Source organism: Salmo salar, chromosome 12 (genome assembly GCF_965601325.2).
Source record: "Salmo salar chromosome 12, fSalSal1, whole genome shotgun sequence".
NCBI lineage: Eukaryota > Metazoa > Chordata > Actinopteri > Salmoniformes > Salmonidae > Salmo > Salmo salar.
The window spans coordinates 22,917,516-22,935,872 of NC_138302.1; the positions used below are offsets into that span (position 1 = coordinate 22,917,516).

Below are 18,357 nucleotides of genomic sequence, written 5' to 3' on the forward strand. Positions count from 1 at the left end.
ATGACCATAACTGCGTGAGAAGGTTTAGTCTACCATCTGCTGGTCAAAGGGTGCATGGAAGACCTAGCGATTTGTTCTTATAAAATTAAACATCTTAACAAAAATAGTTATAGTCTATACCCCTATACTCATTTGTTTGATAAATGATGGATAGTCTGCCTACATGTAGGCATTGACTACTACAACATTCCCAGATAGGCTATCACACAAAGTGTTACGCCCCTGGTCTTATGCCATACTAGACCAATAGCCTTCTTACTGTAAGCTATTGGGCTATACTGACTATATAGCTTTAACCTGAATAAGAATAGGGTGGCTGTTACATAGGCTACAATCCATTTCGATAATTTACCATGGCTATCATAATGCTAGGGTTTTTATTACAGTATAGGTATAACATCCGGACTTTCAAATGTATTTGACCTGATAGGCACTGGCATAAAAACATGTAATCTATTTTTGTTTTTAAAGAATATAATAAATTAGAATAAAATATATCGTTGTTTTATAGAATATAGGCAAATTGGTTGTTTGATGTTATTGTACTTGACCTTGGTTTGTTGCCTTGGCCTGGCCTCCTGTTTTCATTTTCTCTTTGGTGTATTTTAAGTGTCTTTATAAGCACCAGTTGGCCGTTCCTTGTTCAATAGGCCCTAACGCTTCTGTCTCAAAGTAGCTCTTTGTTTGTGCGTAGTCTGGTCTGCTATGCAGAGAGAGAGAAAAAGCTCTCATGCTCTCCTTGATTCCGACCAGCTGTTTCCCGCCTCGAGACACAGAGATCAGCTGCAAACACACACGTAGTAGTAGGCGGAGGCGCCACACGCACGCAGGGAAATCCGCATCAGCTGGAGCCACACACAGTTAGCTTAGTCTAGCCTTTTAGCTGCAACCTCGAACGATCAATAATACTACGCAATACTTAGCTATGTGCAATCGAACATAGTACAGGAGTGTATTTTTTATTTTTACGGCAAGGAAATTGGAAAAATAGCCTCCAAACACAGAACAGACTCAAGGGGTTACAGCTGAAGATATCTAACGTTAAGAAGCTAGGTAGCTAAAGCATGGAATACTTCATGATGCCTACGGAGAAGGCTTTACAACAATTCAAGAAATCGGAGAAGGATGTTATTGGAGGGCTTTGTAGGTGTGTATTGCATAATCACGCTTCCGACAAGATGTGTATTTTGATTGCAACTGTGAGTTATCTGCTTACTAACTAGCTAGTAGCCTGCATGTAGTTAGCAATCTAGCTACAACAATATTGGCACAACATTGATTGAAGGAAGCTATGATTTCTTGTTAGCTGTGCGCATATGAGCGCATACCCTGAGGGCGGGACGAAAGCAATCATTTAATATTTGTCCCGAAACATTGTAACGGCTAGTGGTATTAATAATGACCGTTGATGGTTACAGTTGTAGCGAAAAATGTAAATAAATACTTGAAATCGCTACATTTTGTATCCAGCTAACACGAACCACGTGGTTACTAATCACACTGCCCGCTGCTGTGTAGCTATCCCGCGCTAGCTTGCATTCCAGATGTTGTTTACGGTGTTCCTTCCCCAACAGGTCGACAAAAAATGATGCAGTTATACTTTTGTGAAACAACCTAACAGTATGCGTGTGTTTACGGGCTTTGGGTCACACATGTAGGGAACCTACGAGGTGTAGCGAGTAAATATGCCTGCCGTGGCTAGCCAGCTAGCTCGTGGGTAGCGCGGCCATGCTTATGTGTCGTGTACTGAAATTGGCTAAGCTCTCGAGTTTAGTAGCATGGCCGTGGTGTGTGTTCAACATCCGCAACAGCGTTTAAATAATAAACATCACACAATTTCGTCCATACTAACTTATATTTAACTACTTGAATTTGATTTATTCATATTTTGTAGAAAGACCCCGTTTTAGTGAAGTCGACGGTGTAATAGTGTTTCAAATAGGTAGGCAAAAAGCATTGTTCTCCATGTGAAGGGGTGGTCTCGGTGTCACATTTCACCAGGCTACTATGCTAGCTACTTATTTTGGTGAAGGATTTGCACATATTACTAGTTCGTTAGCTACTAAGTGTATATCTGGTTCGTTGGTAGGCCGACGACAAGCTTGCTAATTACCATATATACCTTAGTGCTAGCTACAATATTTCGTTGTAATAAGTCTGCGCAGTCAACCAATGTATGTGAGAAGCGCTCGATCAACCAGGGGTTTGTAGCTAAACACGCTTCTAGAATCTTTTGGAGCAGAAACAGAATTTATGAATGAAGGCAGCGTTCAAATCTAGATTGCAGTAGGCTACTCTGTACTAGTCTCTAGGCCCACATCGTCAATGGCTTGGATGCATTCCATCTCAAAAGTATTAGATTTTTGGTTGTCCACTTCACTTTTTATTAGCATTGATTTAGGCATATCTAATTTGTTTTGCTTACTGCACTCTATTCAGTTGACTAAACAAATAGCTACTGTGAGTCTAAGCATTGTGTGCATAGATAATAGGTCTGCTAATAGGCCTATATTTCCCCCTCTTAAGATGTTGTGTGACAGTTAACTTGTCTGTCGCGTTGTGAATGATTTTAAGCCTAGCTGTCAGACACGTTTCCCGAGATCTGGTTATTCTACTTCTTTGTGAACCTTGTAGAGCATGGTTTCCCAAACTGTCCTGGGTCCCGTTTTGGTATTTACCCTAGCACTACACAGCTGATTCAAATAATCAAAGCTTGAGGAGTTGGTTATTTGAATCAGCTGTGTAGTGCTAGGGGAAAACCAAAATGTGCAGGGGTCAGGACCAAGTTTGGGGAAATCCTGTTGCAGAGCATTCACTGATGTACACTGATGTTATCTCTGGAGGTTATATGGTTTACATATTACTCTGGCTGAGTAAACAGAACAGGTTAGGTTAGCAACCATTAAATGGGTTGAAGGGCAGTGAGTTCAGGGAAACTCCAGGACCTGACCTTATAATAGCCCTAGTCACTAACCCAAGTGAAATGTAGGTGGGGGTGTGGTTGCAGGGGAGTGGGAAGGAATAGCGCTGTACTACCTGCATGTGCACTGTGTTTTCCACCAAGCTACATCGGCATGATAGGAATTTATAACCATGTAATTTCTAATTAGACACGCAGTGAAAAACAGACTAAACTACAATAAACCTGAATAAAATATTACTTTTGTCTCCATCTCCCTCTGTCCTTCTCTCCATTTCTCCTTCCATCCCTTCATCTCTCCCTCCAGTCTGGCCAACATCCCGCTCAGCCCGGAGACTGCTCAGGACCAGGAGAGGCGTATCCGCCGGGAGATCGCAAATAGTAACGAGCGGCGCCGCATGCAGAGCATCAACGCAGGGTTCCAGTCGCTGAAAACACTCCTGCCACACACAGACGGCGAGAAACTCAGCAAGGTAGGAGAGCAGGACCATAATCTAGCTAACTGTGTTTGTGTCCATACTAGAGGTTGACCGATTAATCAGACTGGCCGATTAATTAGGGCCGATTTTTAAGTTTTCATAACAATCAGTACTCGGCATTTTTGGGCACCGATTTATGGCCGATTACATTGCACTCCACAAGGAGACTGCGTGGCAGGCTGACTACCTGTTATGCGAGTGCAGCAAGGACCCAAGGTAAGTTGCTAGCTAGCATTAAACTTATGTTATAAAAAACAATCAATCTTAACATAATCACTAGTTAACTACACATGGTTGATAATATTACTAGTTTATCTAGCTTGTCCTGCGTTGCATATAATCGATGCGGTGCCTGTTAAATTTATCATCGAATCACAGCCTACTTCACCAAATGGGCGATGATTTAACAAGCGCATTTGCGAGAAAAAAACCCACTGTCGTTGCACCAATGTGTACCTAACCATAAACATCAATGCCTTTATTAAAATCAATACACAAGTATATATTTTTAAACCTGCATATTTAGTTAATATTGCCTGCTAACATGAATTTATTTTAACTAGGGAAATTGTGTCACTTCTCTTGTGTTCTGTACATTTACGTTATTTAGCAGACGCTCTTATCCAGAGCGACTTACAAATTGGTGCAAGCAGAGTCAGGGTATATGCAGCAGTTTGGGCCGCCTGGCTCGTTGCGAACTGTGTGAAGACCATTTCTTCCTAACAAAGACCGTAATTAATTTGCCAGAATTGTACATAATTATGACATAACATTGAAGGTTGTGCAATGTAACAGCAATATTTAGACTTGGGGATGCCACCCGTTAGATAAAATACAGAACGGTTCCGTATTTCACTGAAAGAATAAATATTTTTTTTCAAAATGATAGTTTCCGGATTTGACCATATTAATGACCTAAGGCTCGTATTTCTGTGTGTTTATTATATTATAATTAAGTCTATGATTTGATAGAGAAGTCTGACTGAGCGGTGGTAGGCAGCAGCAGGCTCGTAAGCATTCATTCAAACAGCACTTTCCAGAATTTGCCAGCAGCTCTTTGCTGGGCTTCAAGCATTGTGCAGTTTATGACTTCAAGCCTATCAACTCCCGAGATTAGGCTGGCAATACTGTAGTGCCTATAAGAACATCCAATAGTGAAAGGTATATGAAATACAAATGGTATAGAGAGAAATAGTCCTATAATTTCTATAATAACTACAACCTAAAACTTCTTACCTGGGATTATTGAAGACTCATGTTAAAAGGAACCACCAGCTTTCATATGTTCTGAGCAAGGAACTTAAACGTTAGCTTTTTTACATGGCAAATATTGCACTTTTACTTTCTTCTCCAACACTTTGTTTTTGCATTATTTAAACCAAATTGAACATGTTTCATTATTTATTTGAGACTAAATTGATTTTATTGATGTATTAAGTTAAAATAAAAGTGTTCATTCAGTATTGTTGTAATTGTCATTATTACAAATATATAATGGGCCGATTAATCGGTATCGGCTTTTTTGGTCATCCAATAATCGGTATCGGAGTTGAAAAATCATAATCGGTCGACCTCTAGTCCATACCACCCATGGATGATTCAAGGAAACTGTTTCTGAGAGTATTGATTCTGACCTAACTTTAATATTATTCCTGTCTCTTCAGGCTGCCATCCTACAGCAGACGTCAGACTACATCTTTGCTCTGGAGCAAGAGAAGACCCAGCTATTGCAGCAGAACAACCAGCTCAAACGCTTCATCCAGGTAGACATTCATACATTTGTATTGCCTTCATATAGCCAAGTCTAGCCATAGAAATGAATACAAATATTGTAACTTGTGACTTTTTTTAATATCAGAAATGTATACAGTTGATAATTGAACCCAGACAAAAGTACATAAACGTGTAAAGTGATCCATTTCATTAGGGTGTACAGTATAAATACTTTCTTCTTAACAATTACGTTGGTTTACTATTAACTGTTCATGGCATGGCCATAGCTAGTTGAAATGCTCCCTCTCACCCTGTCTCCTCTCCTGCAGGAGTTCAGTGGTTCCTCCCCAAAGAGGAGGCGTGGGGCGGAGGAGAAGGATGAAGGGATCGGCTCCCCAGACATTCTGGAGGAGGAGAAAGCCGAGGAGCTGAGGAGAGAGATGTTGGAGCTCAGACAACAGTTGGACAAGGAGCGCTCGGCGAGGATGATACTGGAGGAACAGGTGAGAGGGAAGGATGGTGGGCAGGGAGATGTGGGAGAGACTGGCTAGGGACAGCGGGATGAACAGAGGAGTGGGGTGGGGGAGTTAAAAGAAGGGATGGAGAGAAGGTTGAACTGAGAGAGCGGGTGAACCAGTGATGGGGAAGAAGGATACAATGAGGGATTGAGAATGAAAAGAGGGAAGGTAGAGTGAAGCGGAATATAGACATAAAGACTGATCACCCTTCTCCCCCGTGTCTTTGTCCATCCAGGTGCGTTCTCTAGACATGGTGCTGCACCCAGAGAGGCTGAAGGTGATCACCCAGCAGGTCCAGGAGGAGCAGGCTCACATCCAGACCCAGACCTTACTGAGGCTACAGCAGCTCCATGCAGAGACCAGCGCAGAGAGGGACAGACACGCAGCACACAGCCCACAGGTACAGAGACACACAGGTTACAGGTGGGGGACACAGACGGAGAGAGAGAGACACACACAATCCACAGATGGGGAAACACACCAACAGTTTTTGAATGGAAGGAATGTTTTATTTTCCTTCCTCTCCTTTGTACTCTCTTTCTCCTCATTTTTCACCTCTCTCTTCTCCTCATTTCTCACTCTTCTTATTCTCACCATCTCTCTTCTCCTCCTTTAGGTGCGGTCCCCAGCCCCCACTCACCACCCCACGGTCATTGTCCCCGCCCCCACGCTGACCCCGCACCACGTCACCGTGGTTGCCATGAGCCCCGCCTCCAACACCAGCACAGTGTCAACGTCCCGGCAGAACCTGGATACCATCGTACAGGTGAGGGAGAGTGTATCCTTGTGCTCTGTAGGGTTTCTATAGTGAAGTTCAGTGTATCCTTGTGCTCTCTATGATGTCTGTAGTGCTATAGTAATGTGTGTTTGAGATGGACAGAGAGCGTATGTTTCAGTATGAGGTGTATAGATAACCCCATTACGTACAGCGTCACTGAATCATATGACCTTTGACCTTAGAATTCTCTCTCGCCTCCAGGCCATCCAGCACATCGAACGTACCCAGGAGAGGAGGGGCAGCGCTGAGGAGGAGAGGAGACGAGCAGTCATCGTCAGCCCTGCCCACGTCACCATGGATACCGCCGGCTCTGACACGGCCTCCGACAGTGAGGGAGAGGAGGACTACTCCATGAACTAACAGAGACACACATGCATACCATGTTCTCTATACAGTTTCAGACAGCATGAGCCAAGGCTGCTCAATGAACTGTTAGCTACCACACACACATACACCGATACATATATGTACACACAAACCAATACATACTGTATATATATACACACACACACACACACACACAACGTGTTCTCTCCAGACAGTTTGACATCAACGGAGAGGACTGCTTGATGAACTGTTCGCTGCCACACACACACACCAATACAAACACACACTCAGACATCATCTGACTGGTAGAGCGAAACAATGACATTTGTTCTACTAAAATCCATATTCAATCATAAACCAGTGACAAACAAATGGAACACACACACGTTAGAGATACCCACCCACTGTAGAAGACGATCACAAAGATTCCCTCCAGACGCCTGACTACTTTTTGATATAAATGTTTCTTTTTTTGAACCTGTCTTTGGCATTATAATGACTATGGAGTCAGCCAGTAGGTATGATAAGCTCTGTTCAGATCGTGTGCTTTTAAATCACAGATGAAGAAGTTGGCTCAATCTGGCAGTCTATCAGAAAGGCCGTTCCAGACAAAGCTGCAGCGGAATTCTTTTCAGGCACAGCGATCGGCGTTGCTCGTGCACGTGAAGGCTGCTCAGCCGAGGCGGAGAAAATGGGTATCTGCTCTATTTTGGCAGCCTTGCTCCGCCCGATCGCTTGCTGTCTGGAAAGTCTTTAAGACAATAGACAGCGATAGGTTGGCTCTGGCAGAATACAACACAGCTGGTACTTAGCTGGATCCCATCAATCACATGTATGAATGAAACTTACAGAATAAGCTGTGTCACTAGCTCTATTAGGGTTACATAGAAGCAAGCAGTGGACCATTCTCTTAACGTTTCAAACGTTGTTTTCCATATTTTCTATAAAAAAAGTTTTCCTAGGTGTCGGGTTTACTAAGAGGATAGTTTCCAATTAGGTCTCTTTGATTTTTGGTTATTTCAGTGACTATGCACTAAATGTTTTTAGGTATTTATGCAATTCCAAGCTACAGTAAATTAGTTTTATAGGTGGGGTAGTGTTGAATATTAGGCAGAAGTGTTTTTTTTTTTTAAATCACCCCTTCACCCAATATGAGTCTATGCACCTCCCAACAAGAGAACATAACATGCATACAGTATAGACGGGCTGGTTGTCTAGCAACAAAACCAATGCATGCCCAACTATGGGGCAAAACAGACAGGATTGGCTAAGATTGTTAACATGTAAATTATATTTTGTCTCTAAATGTTTATTGAAAACATAAATACACTTCTCTCAAATACATTGTTACAGTTGTTGGTTAGCTAGCTAGTGAATTTGAGCCATAGTCAGAACACCTCAAAACAAGACATGGTATCAGTAACGAGCTGAAACGAGCCACCTACGAATTCCCACCAGGCAGCTTCTAGGCATTGTTGCAAGCTATCTGACCGTTCAGAATCATAACACCACACGGCCTCATCGATGCGTGTGAAATGCTCAGCCAACCCGTCTATGTCAACGTGTCTACAGTCATAACACGCATGTATCTACATGCATTGAAGAATGTAGTATTTTTCTCTGATGGTGCTAACAGGGATCGTATGCCCTCTGAGACCCCCAACTTTTACCATTCGATTTTGAAACCCCCTGGGGGCATATCCTAACCCAACGGGTAGCGCTCAACTCCTACACAAGCACTGAACTAGAAATATGCCCCAGTCCCTTGCCCCTCGTACCCCTCCATGTTGTCAGTTTGTTTTGGGAACGGGACTGGAATCCCTGTTATTTCTCTGGAAGCCTGGTGTTTCTCACTCACTTCCTATGATATGTTGATATGATGCTAAGGGTCAGGAGTTTTTCCTGAACCATGTTTAAGGCTACAACTAGGGCCATGAGTTTTCCTGTACAGATCTCGTGATCAGGGAAGAACAGGAGTTTCTAGGAATGCTGAATCTGAAATGATGCTGTAAAAACATTCCATTTATTTAGACTTTGAGGTTTTTCTTGTTTCATCCCTCCATGCTCTATTGCCAATTGATGCTGTGTTTGTTTTTTGTCTTAAATTGTTTTTTTTTCTGCGATCTCCTTAGTCATTGTCTGCGTATGAAACGGCACCCTATTCCCTACATAGCGCACTGAGGCACTGGCCAAAACTAGTGCACTATTTAGCATATAGGGTTCCATTGTCGACGTAGCCACTGTCTACATGAAGCTCTTCCTGTGTGAGAACTTGGCTCCAGTGGGACATTTGGGGTAACGAAGCTCATTTTGTGATTCAACTTCATAACTGGTTACAATATTTTGTCTATTTAGCCTTGTCCCAGATCTGTTTGTGCTCTTGCCAAAACGCATGACAATTCCATTAGGAGTTGGCAAGAGAGCAGAAACAACCTATTGTCTGTTGTAGGGGGAAATTATAATTTTGTGTGAACTTCAAATCTGATTAGAATAGTAGCTATACTTACTGACTGCTGCGAGACTGCGATGTGTCCCAAATGGCACTCTATATAGTGAACTACTGTTTACCAGGGCCCTGGTATGAAGAGTGCAGAAGGTAGGGAATAGGGTTCCATTTGGGACACCGCCAGTATCTTCATTGTCCTTTATCAGATATATTTATCTTTTTGGTTGTTTCTTCTGTTCAGTTTTTTTTAACAGTTTTTATGCTAAAGATGTGTGCATCATATTTCAGCACTGGTGTCCTGAGAGATTGTTGGTTGTTAGAGAATCTCTTAATAATCAATAATTAGAGATTATTGATATGAAGCACTTCCCGGTCTGTACTGCCTGAATCAAGGACGGCGATGAAGATTTTTACGATGTTGATCAAGCTCTTTTTGCTGTGACTTAAAACCGAACAGCTGTGTTTCTCTCCTTTTCTTCAAATATGTTAGTTTCTCTCATCTCTCTCTGCATCCCTCCTTTTGTCCTATTTTTTTAATTACAGACATTTGTATATTTTTTTATTTCTTTTTTTTGTCAGTCCGGGTCGATGAGATGCTGTTATATTTTGTTTAAGAAAAATGAACTTGTTGGGAAAAACAGGCCTTTGTAAAGAAAAAATACAATAAAATTTGTACTTGGTTTTTTAATACATACATGGCTTACATTTTTATTTTAACTTTTTGAAAAATGTGATATTCCTTACTTTATATACATTACCAGTCAAAAGTTGTGACACCTACACAGTCAAGGGTTTTTCCTTAGTTTTGACTATTTTCTACATTGTGGAAAACAATGGAATCATGTAGTAACCCAAAAAGTGCTAAACAAATCAAAATATATTTTAGATTCTTCAAAGTAGCCACCGTTTGCCTTAGTGACAGCTTTGCACACTTGGCATTCTCTCAACCAGCTTCACCTGGAATGCTTTTCCAACAGTCTTGAAGGAGTTCCCACATATGTGGAGCACTTGTTGGCTTTTCCTTTACTGCAGTCCAACTCATCCAAAACCATCTCAATTGGGGTGAGGTCAGGTGATTGTGGATCATTGTCCTGTTGGAAAACAAATGATAGTCCTACTAAGCACAAACCAGGTGGGAGGGTGTATCGCTGCATAATGCTGTGGTATCCATGCTGGTTATGTGTGCCTTGAATTCTAAATAAATCAGACCGTGTCCCCAGCAAAGCACCATCACACCACCATGCTTCACGGTGGGAACCACATATGCGGAGATCATCTGTTCACCTACGCTGCGTCTCACAAAGACACGGCGGTTGGAACCAAAAATCTCACATTTGGACTCAGACCAAAGGACAGATTTCCACTGGTCTAATGTCCATTTTATTTTTATTTCACCTTTATTTAACCAGGTAGGCCAGTTGAGACAAGTTCTCATTTACAACTGCGACCTGGCAAAGATAAAGCAAACCAGTGCGACACAAACAACAACACAGTTACACATGGAATAAACAAACGTACAGTCAATAACACAATAGAAAAGTCTATATACAGTGTGTGCAAATGAGGTAAGATAAGGGAGGTAAGGCAATAAATAGGCCGTAGTGTCGAAGTAATTACAATTTAGCAATTAAACACTGGAGTGATAGATGTGCAGAAGATGAATGTGCAAGTAGAGATACTGGAGTGCAAAGTAGCAAAAACAAATTATAATATGGGGATGAGGTAGTTGGATGGGCTATTTACAGGTGGGCTATGTACAGGTGCAATGATCTGTAAGCTGCTCTGACAGCTGATGCTTAAAGTTAGTGAGGGAGATATGAGTCTTCAGCTTCAGTGATTTTTGCAATTCGTTCCAGTCATTGGTGATCATTAGATCATTAGAAAGCAAATTACGGACTCCTCTTTAAATCTGCGTATTCCTCCAAAGCTCAGTTGTCCTGAGTCTGCACAACTCTGCCAGGACCTAGGGTCAAGGGAGACAGTCAAGTGTTTTAGTTCTACATCTCTTGACACAAAGATGAAAATAATCATGGCCTCTAAACCTTCAAGCTGCATACTGGACCCTATTCCAACTAAACTACTGAAAGAGCTGCTTCCTGTGCTTTGGCCCTCCTATGTTGAACATAATAAACGGCTCTCTATCCACCGGATGTGTACCAAACTCACTAAAAGTGGCAGTAATAAAGCCTCTTTTGAAAAAGCCAAACCTTGACCCAGAAAATATTTTTAAAACTATCGGCCTATATCAAATCTCCCATTCCTCTCAATTTTTTTTGAAAAGCTGTTGCGCAGCAACTCACTGCCTTCCTGAAGACAAACAATGTATACAAAATGCTTCAGTCTGGTTTTAGACCCCATCATAGCACTGAGACTGCACTTGTGAAGGTGGTAAATTACCTTTTAATGGCATCAGACCAAGGTTCTGCATCTGTCCTCATGCTCCTAGACCTTAGTGCTGCTTTTGATACCATCGATCACCATATTCTTTTGGAGAGATTGGAAACCCAAATTGGTCTACACAGACAAGTTCTGGCCTGGTTTAGATCTTATCTGTCGGAAAGATATCAGTTTGTCTCTGTGGATGGTTTGTCATCTGACAAATCAACTGTACATTTTTTTTTTTTTTTTTTTACATTTTAGTCATTTAGCAGACGCTCTTATCCAGAGCGACTTACAGTAGTGAATGCATACATTTCATACATTAAAAAAAATAATAATAATTGTACTGGCCCCCCGTGGGAATCGAACCCACAACCCTGGCGTTGCACACACTATGCTGGCATTGCAAACACCATGCTCTACCAACTGAGCCATAGGGAAGGCCCCTGTAAATTTTGGTGTTCCTCAAGGTTCCGTTTTAGGACCACTGTTGTTTTCACTATATATTTTACCTCTTGGGGATGTCATTCGAAAACATAATGTTAACTTTCACTGCTATGCGGATGACACACAGCTGTACATTTCGATGAAACATGGTGAAGCCCCAAAATTTCCCTCACTGGAAGCCTGTGTTTCAGACATAAGGAAGTGGATGGCTGCAAACTTTCTACTTTTAAACTCGGACAAAACAGAGATGCTTGTTCTAGGTCCCAAGAAACAAAGAGATCTTCTGTTGAATCTGACAATTAATCTTCATGGTTGTACAGTCGTCTCAAATAAAACTGTGAAGGACCTCGCCGTTACTCTGGACCCTGATCTCTCTTTTGACGAACATATCAAGACTGTTTCAAGGACAGCTTTTTTCCATCTACGTAACATTGCAAAAATCAGAAATGTTCTGTCCAAAAATGATGCAGAAAAAATAATCCATGCTTTTGTCACTTCTAGGTTAGACTACTGCAATGCTCTACTTTCCGGCTACCCGGATAAAGCACTAAATAAACTACAGTTAGTGCTAAATACGGCTGCTAGAATCCTGACTAGAACCAAAAATGTCTATCATATTACTCCAGTGTTAGCCTCCCTACACTGGCTTCCTGTTAAGGCAAGGGCTGATTTCAAGGTTTTACTGCTAACCTACAAAGCATTACATGGGCTTGCTTCTACCTATCTTTCCTATTTGGTCCTGCCGTACATACCTACACGTATGCTACGGTCACAAGACACAGGCCTCCTAATTGTCCCTAGAATTTCTACGCAAACAGCTGGAGGCAGGGCTTTCTCCTATAGAGCTCCATTTTTATGGAATGGTCTGCCTACCCATGTGAGAGATGCAGACTCGGTCTCAACCTTTAAGTCTTTATTGAAGACTCATCTCTTCAGTAGGTCCTATGATTGAGTGTAGTCTGGCCCAGGAGTGTGAAGGTGAACGGAAAGGCATTGAAGCAACGAACCACCCTTGCTGTCTCTGCCTGGCCGGTTCCCCTCTCTCCACTGGGATTCTCTGCCTCTAACCCTATTACAGGGGCTGAGTTACTGGCTTCCTGGTGCTCTTCCATGCCGTCCCTAGGAGGGGTGCGTCACTTGAGTGGATTGAGTCACTGGGTCTTCCTGTCTGGGTTGGCGCCCCCCCCCCTTGGGTTGTGCCGTGGCGGAGATCTTTGTGGGCCATACTCTGCCTTGTCTCAGGATGGTAAGTTGGTGGTTGAAGGTATCCCTCTAGTGGTGTGGGGGCTGTGCTTTGGAAAAGTGGGTGGGGTTATATCCTGCCTATTTGGCCCTGTCTGGGGATATCATCGGATGGGGCCACAGTGTCTCCTGACCCCTCCTGTCTCAGCCTCCAGTATTTATACTGCAGTAGTTTATGTGTCGGGGGGCTAGGGTCAGTCTGTTATACCTGGAGTATTTCTCCAGTCTTATCCGGTGTCCTATGTGAATTTAAGTATGCTCTCTCTAATTCTCTCTTTCTTTTTCTTTCTCGGAGGACCTAAGCCCTAGAACCATGCCTCAGGACTACTTGGCATGATGACTCCTTGCTGTCCCCAGTCCACCTGGCCATGCTGCTGCTCCAGTTTCAACTGTTCTGCCTGCGGCTATGGAACCCTGACCTGTTCACCGGACGTGCTACCTGTGCCGGACCTGCTGTTTTCAACTCTCTAGAGACAGCAGGAGCGGTAGAGATACTCTCAATGATCGGCTGTGAAAAGCCAACTGACATTTACTCCTGAAGTGCTGACCTGTTGCACCCTCGACAACTACTGTGATTATTATTATTTGACCATGCTGGTCATTTATGAACATTTGAACATCTTGGCCATGTTCTGTTACAATCTCCACCCAGCACAGCCAGAAGAGGACTGGCCACCCCTCATTGCCTGGTTCCTCTCTAGGTTTATTCCTAGGTTTTGGCCTTTCTAGGGAGTTTTTCCTAGCCACCATGCTTCTACACATGCATTGCTTGCTCTTTGGGGTTATAGGCTTGGTTTCTGTACAGTACTTTGAGATATCAGCTGATGTAAGAAGGGTTATATAAATACATTTGATTGATTGATTGGCAGGAGAGAACTGGAAGGAAAGGCGGCCAAAGTAGGAATTGGCTTTGGGGGTGACCAGTGAAATATACCTGCTGGAGCGCGTGCTACGGGTGGGTGCTGCTATGGTGACCAGTGAGCTGAGATAAGGCTGGGCTTTACCTAGCAAAGACTTATAGATGACCTGGAGCCAGTGGGTTTGGTGACGAATATGAAGCAAGGGCCAGCCAACGAGAGCACACAAGTCGCAGTGGTGGGTAGTATATGGGGCTTTGGTGACAAAACGGATGGCACTGTGATAGACCCTACCATTTGCTGAGTAGAGTGTTGGAGGCTATTTTGTAAATGACATTGACAAAGTCAAGGATCGGTAGAATAGTCAATTTTATGAAGGTATGTTTGGCAGCATGAGTGAAGGATGCTTTGTTGCGAAATAGGAAGCCGATTCTTGATTTCATTTTGGATTGGAGATGCTTCATTTGAGTCTGGAAGGAGAGTTTACAGTCTAACCAGACACCTAGGTATATGTAGTTGTCCATATGTTCATAGTCAGATCCGTCCAGAGTAGTGATGCTAGACGGGCAGGCAGGTGCGGGCAGCGATCGGTTGAAGAGCATGCATTTAGTTTTACTTGCATTTAAGAGCAGTTGGAGGCCACGGAAGGAGAGTTGTATGGCATTGAAGCTCGTCTGGAGGTTAGTTAACACAGTGTCCAAAGAAGGGACAGAAGTATACAGAATGGTGTCGTCTGCGTAGAGGTGGATCAGAGAATCACCAGCAGCAAGAGCGACATCATTGATGTATAACGGTAGAGGTATATCAAGTATTTTTTGATATACTAAAAGCTCCATTGTTAGATTGTTTTAACTACTCCTATAGAAATGGTAGTCTGTCAGGTACTCAGCAGGAAGGCAAATATAAAGACCCAGTCTATCTAAAAAACTGGAGGCCCCTTACACTTCAATGTTGTGATGCAAAAATACTAGTGAAATGCATAGCACTCAGAATTAAATGGGTAAAACCCAGGTATTGTTCATCCTGATCAGACAGGTTTTTTACATGGACGATATATTGGAGATAATATACGACAACTACTAGAAATGATAGAACATCATGAAACATATAAGAAGCCAGGAATGGTATTTATAGCGGATTTTGAAAAGGCATTTGATAAAGTAAGACTGGATTTTATTTATAAATGCCTGGATTTTTCAATTTCGGTAATTCTCTTATAATATGGGTAAACATAATGTATAGCAACCCTAGGTGTAAAATAGTAAATAACGGCTACTTCTCAGAGAGTTTTGAATTGTCAAGAGGAGTTAAACAGGGGTGTCCGCTGTCACCATATCTATTCGTTATGGCCATCGAAATGCTTGCTATTAAAATCAGATCCAATAACGACATTAGAGGATTAGAAATCCAAGGCTTAAAAAAAGGTGTCCATGTATGCCGATGACTCAAGTTTTATATTAAGTCCGCAAACTAGATCCCTGCAATGTCTCATTGAAGATCTAGATAACTTTTCTGTACTCTTTGGACTAAAACCTAATTATGATAAGTGTACAATATTTCGTATTGGATCTTTAAAAAATACAACTTTTACTTTACCCTGCAGTTTACCTATAAAATGGGCTGATGGTGAAGTAGACATACTCAGTATTCATATCACAAAAGATATAAATAAGTTCTCCACAATGAATTTCAATAGAAAACTTGTAAAAAAAGACAAGATACTGCAACCATGGAGAGGTGTCTGTCTATTTATGGTACTTGTCTATTTATGGAAAAATTGCCCTGATTAACTCCTAAGTCATGTCTCAGTTTAGTCACTTACTTATGGCGCAGCCTACTCCTGATGATTCGTTTTTCAAATCGTATAAGCAAAAAACCAGACAAAAAAAACCCAGACAAAATAAAGTGTGCCAATCTATATAATTAATATGAATTGGGTGGGTTGAGATTATTAAATATAAAAGCACTAAACCTCTCTCTAAAAGCTTCACTTATTCAAAAGTTTTATTTGAACCCTAGATGGTTCTCAAGTAGATTACTAAGAAAAGCTCATCCATTGTTTAAAAATTTCCTTTTTGCCTTTGTGCAGATTGCCATGTCTCATTTTTGATTAATTGAAAATGATACTTTTTTCAAAGTATCTCTCTTTTTCAAAGAAGCATTGCAGAGATGGCTACAATTTCAATTTCATCCCTCTGAAAAGATAGAACAAATATTACAGCAAATATTATGGCTGAACTCAAATGTGCTGGTTGATAAAATACCTGTATTTATGGGAAAGAAAAGTATTTTGTTCTTAAATGATATTGTAAATTGGAATGGTTGAGTTATGTCCTTCATGGAGTTATCAGAATTGTACAAGAAGGTCTGCTCAATACAAGAGTACAACCAAATGATTACAGCATTACCCCAAAAATGGAGGAGGCAGGTGGCAGCGGGAGGAGGTAGGGAACTGGTCTGTCTGCCCAATATAAAGGATCAAAACCGGCGGAGGAATAAAAATAGCATAAATAGGAAAGTATTCCAGTTTCATTTGAGGACCAGGATGTTGACAACTGTGCCATACAGATTGCAAAATAGTTGGGAAGAGATTTTTGATATACCGATTCCATGGTACAGGGTTTATGAGTTGATATATAAAACAAAGCAAGATTCGTGCTTTTCAGCTAAAATTATTATATAGAATTCTTGCCACCAACAAAATGTTGAATATTTGGGGCATAAAGTCATCGAAGCTCTGCAGATTTTGTTGTGTGTATACAGAATTAATAGACCATTTATTTTGGTATTGCCCTCAGGTAGCCTGTTTCTGGTCTCAGGTTCAGGAATGGCTAAAAATGCATAGCATTGATCTAAAATTGACCCTAGAAATAGTACTGTTAGGAGATCTTGAGAGACCGGGTCAGTCAATTACTAATATACTAATACTCTTAGTAAAAGTATTTATCTTCAACTCGCAATCTGTGGATTCTATTCGATTAGATAGATTGACATTTTATGTTAAACATCACAGCATAGTTTAAAGATATGTGTTGCGTAGAAACCCGAAGTGGGTGGCCTGCAGAGATAGATGGGATGGGCTGAGGGAAGCTGAGGGTTGGGATGTGGAATTGGAGACAAGTGGGAGTGGAGTTGCTGTGTGGGAGATTGGGTTGAAAAAACTGTGGGGGAGTGTTTTTACAACTAATGCCGGTTTGCCTGAGGCTGATGCCATGCAGGTGTTTGTACACATGCATATACACACACTGTCATTCAAATAAACACATACAAGAACACACACATACATGTAATAGTGCCAGACATGCACACAAACATATACAGTTGGGGAATGGAATTAATTGTATTTTTTATTTAAAAAAAATCTTCTTGGGGGGGACTGTTGGAGGGGTCTCGAATGGTTGAGGGACAGCTATTGGGGAACTGTGGGGGGATCTTGGAGGGTTTTTTGGCCTGGTGGTAGATTTGTCAACGTGCCCTTGACCAGGGCATTGACCCTGGATGCGTCTGTGTGTCGCATCATTGCAAGTGTTAAGCGGCTTCACTGAAAGTATATTGTATGTTTCAGATATTCAATAAATAAAAAAATAAAATAAAAAATATAATAAATAAATTCTTGCTTGAGAAATTGCTCTTCACAAAGCGATTTTTGTTTATTTTTTTAACATTTTAAATAAAAACAATGACAGTAAGGTACTTAATTGTTACCCAGAAATTATTTGATATTGATATAAAAACGGCTGCATTGGACCTTTAAGTACGTGTAAATTCATTAAAGTAAGCGTCACCTATTTATTCTAAGTTGATATTTTCCACTTTTGTCCACCAGGTGGTGCTGTTTAAGTGGCTCTAAAATTCTAGAATCCCCTAGCGTTGGCGCGCTTGGTGAAGTTTCTCTTAGGTACAGTTCTAGGATCAGTGTCGGCTCCCCAATCCTAACCTTAACCATTGGTGGGTAAAATCAACGTCATCGGCGCCCGGAGAGCAGTTGTTGTTCAGGGTTAACTGCCTTGCTCAAGGGCACAACGGTCAATTTTTCTATCTTGCCAGCTCAGAGATTTGAAGGATATCTAATGCTTGGATAGTTTTATCTGAACCACTGGTTTAATCCTATTATCTAAATAAAATGTTTGGTTTATTTGGAGACATGAATCCAACATATCATCTGTTGACTTGTCGACAAGTTAATAGCCTATTTACTGTATTGCAAAAGTGATACTGAATTGTGTTTGGTTGTCACCAAATTCCAGTTTG

General features: G+C 41.6%; 1 protein-coding gene across 1 annotated transcript; it reads left to right on the forward strand.

The window, feature by feature from the left end:
* The first annotated feature begins 782 nt into the window (after positions 1-782).
* On the forward strand, positions 783-9,873 carry LOC106564468 (transcription factor AP-4). Its single transcript, XM_045691014.2, has 7 exons — positions 783-1,147; positions 3,228-3,393; positions 5,064-5,162; positions 5,442-5,615; positions 5,866-6,030; positions 6,247-6,396; positions 6,610-9,873. Exons 1-7 carry the CDS (start codon positions 1,065-1,067, stop codon positions 6,766-6,768), a joined length of 996 nt encoding a protein of 331 aa, XP_045546970.1. The 5' UTR covers positions 783-1,064; the 3' UTR covers positions 6,769-9,873.
* Positions 9,874-18,357: the final 8,484 nt, after the last annotated feature.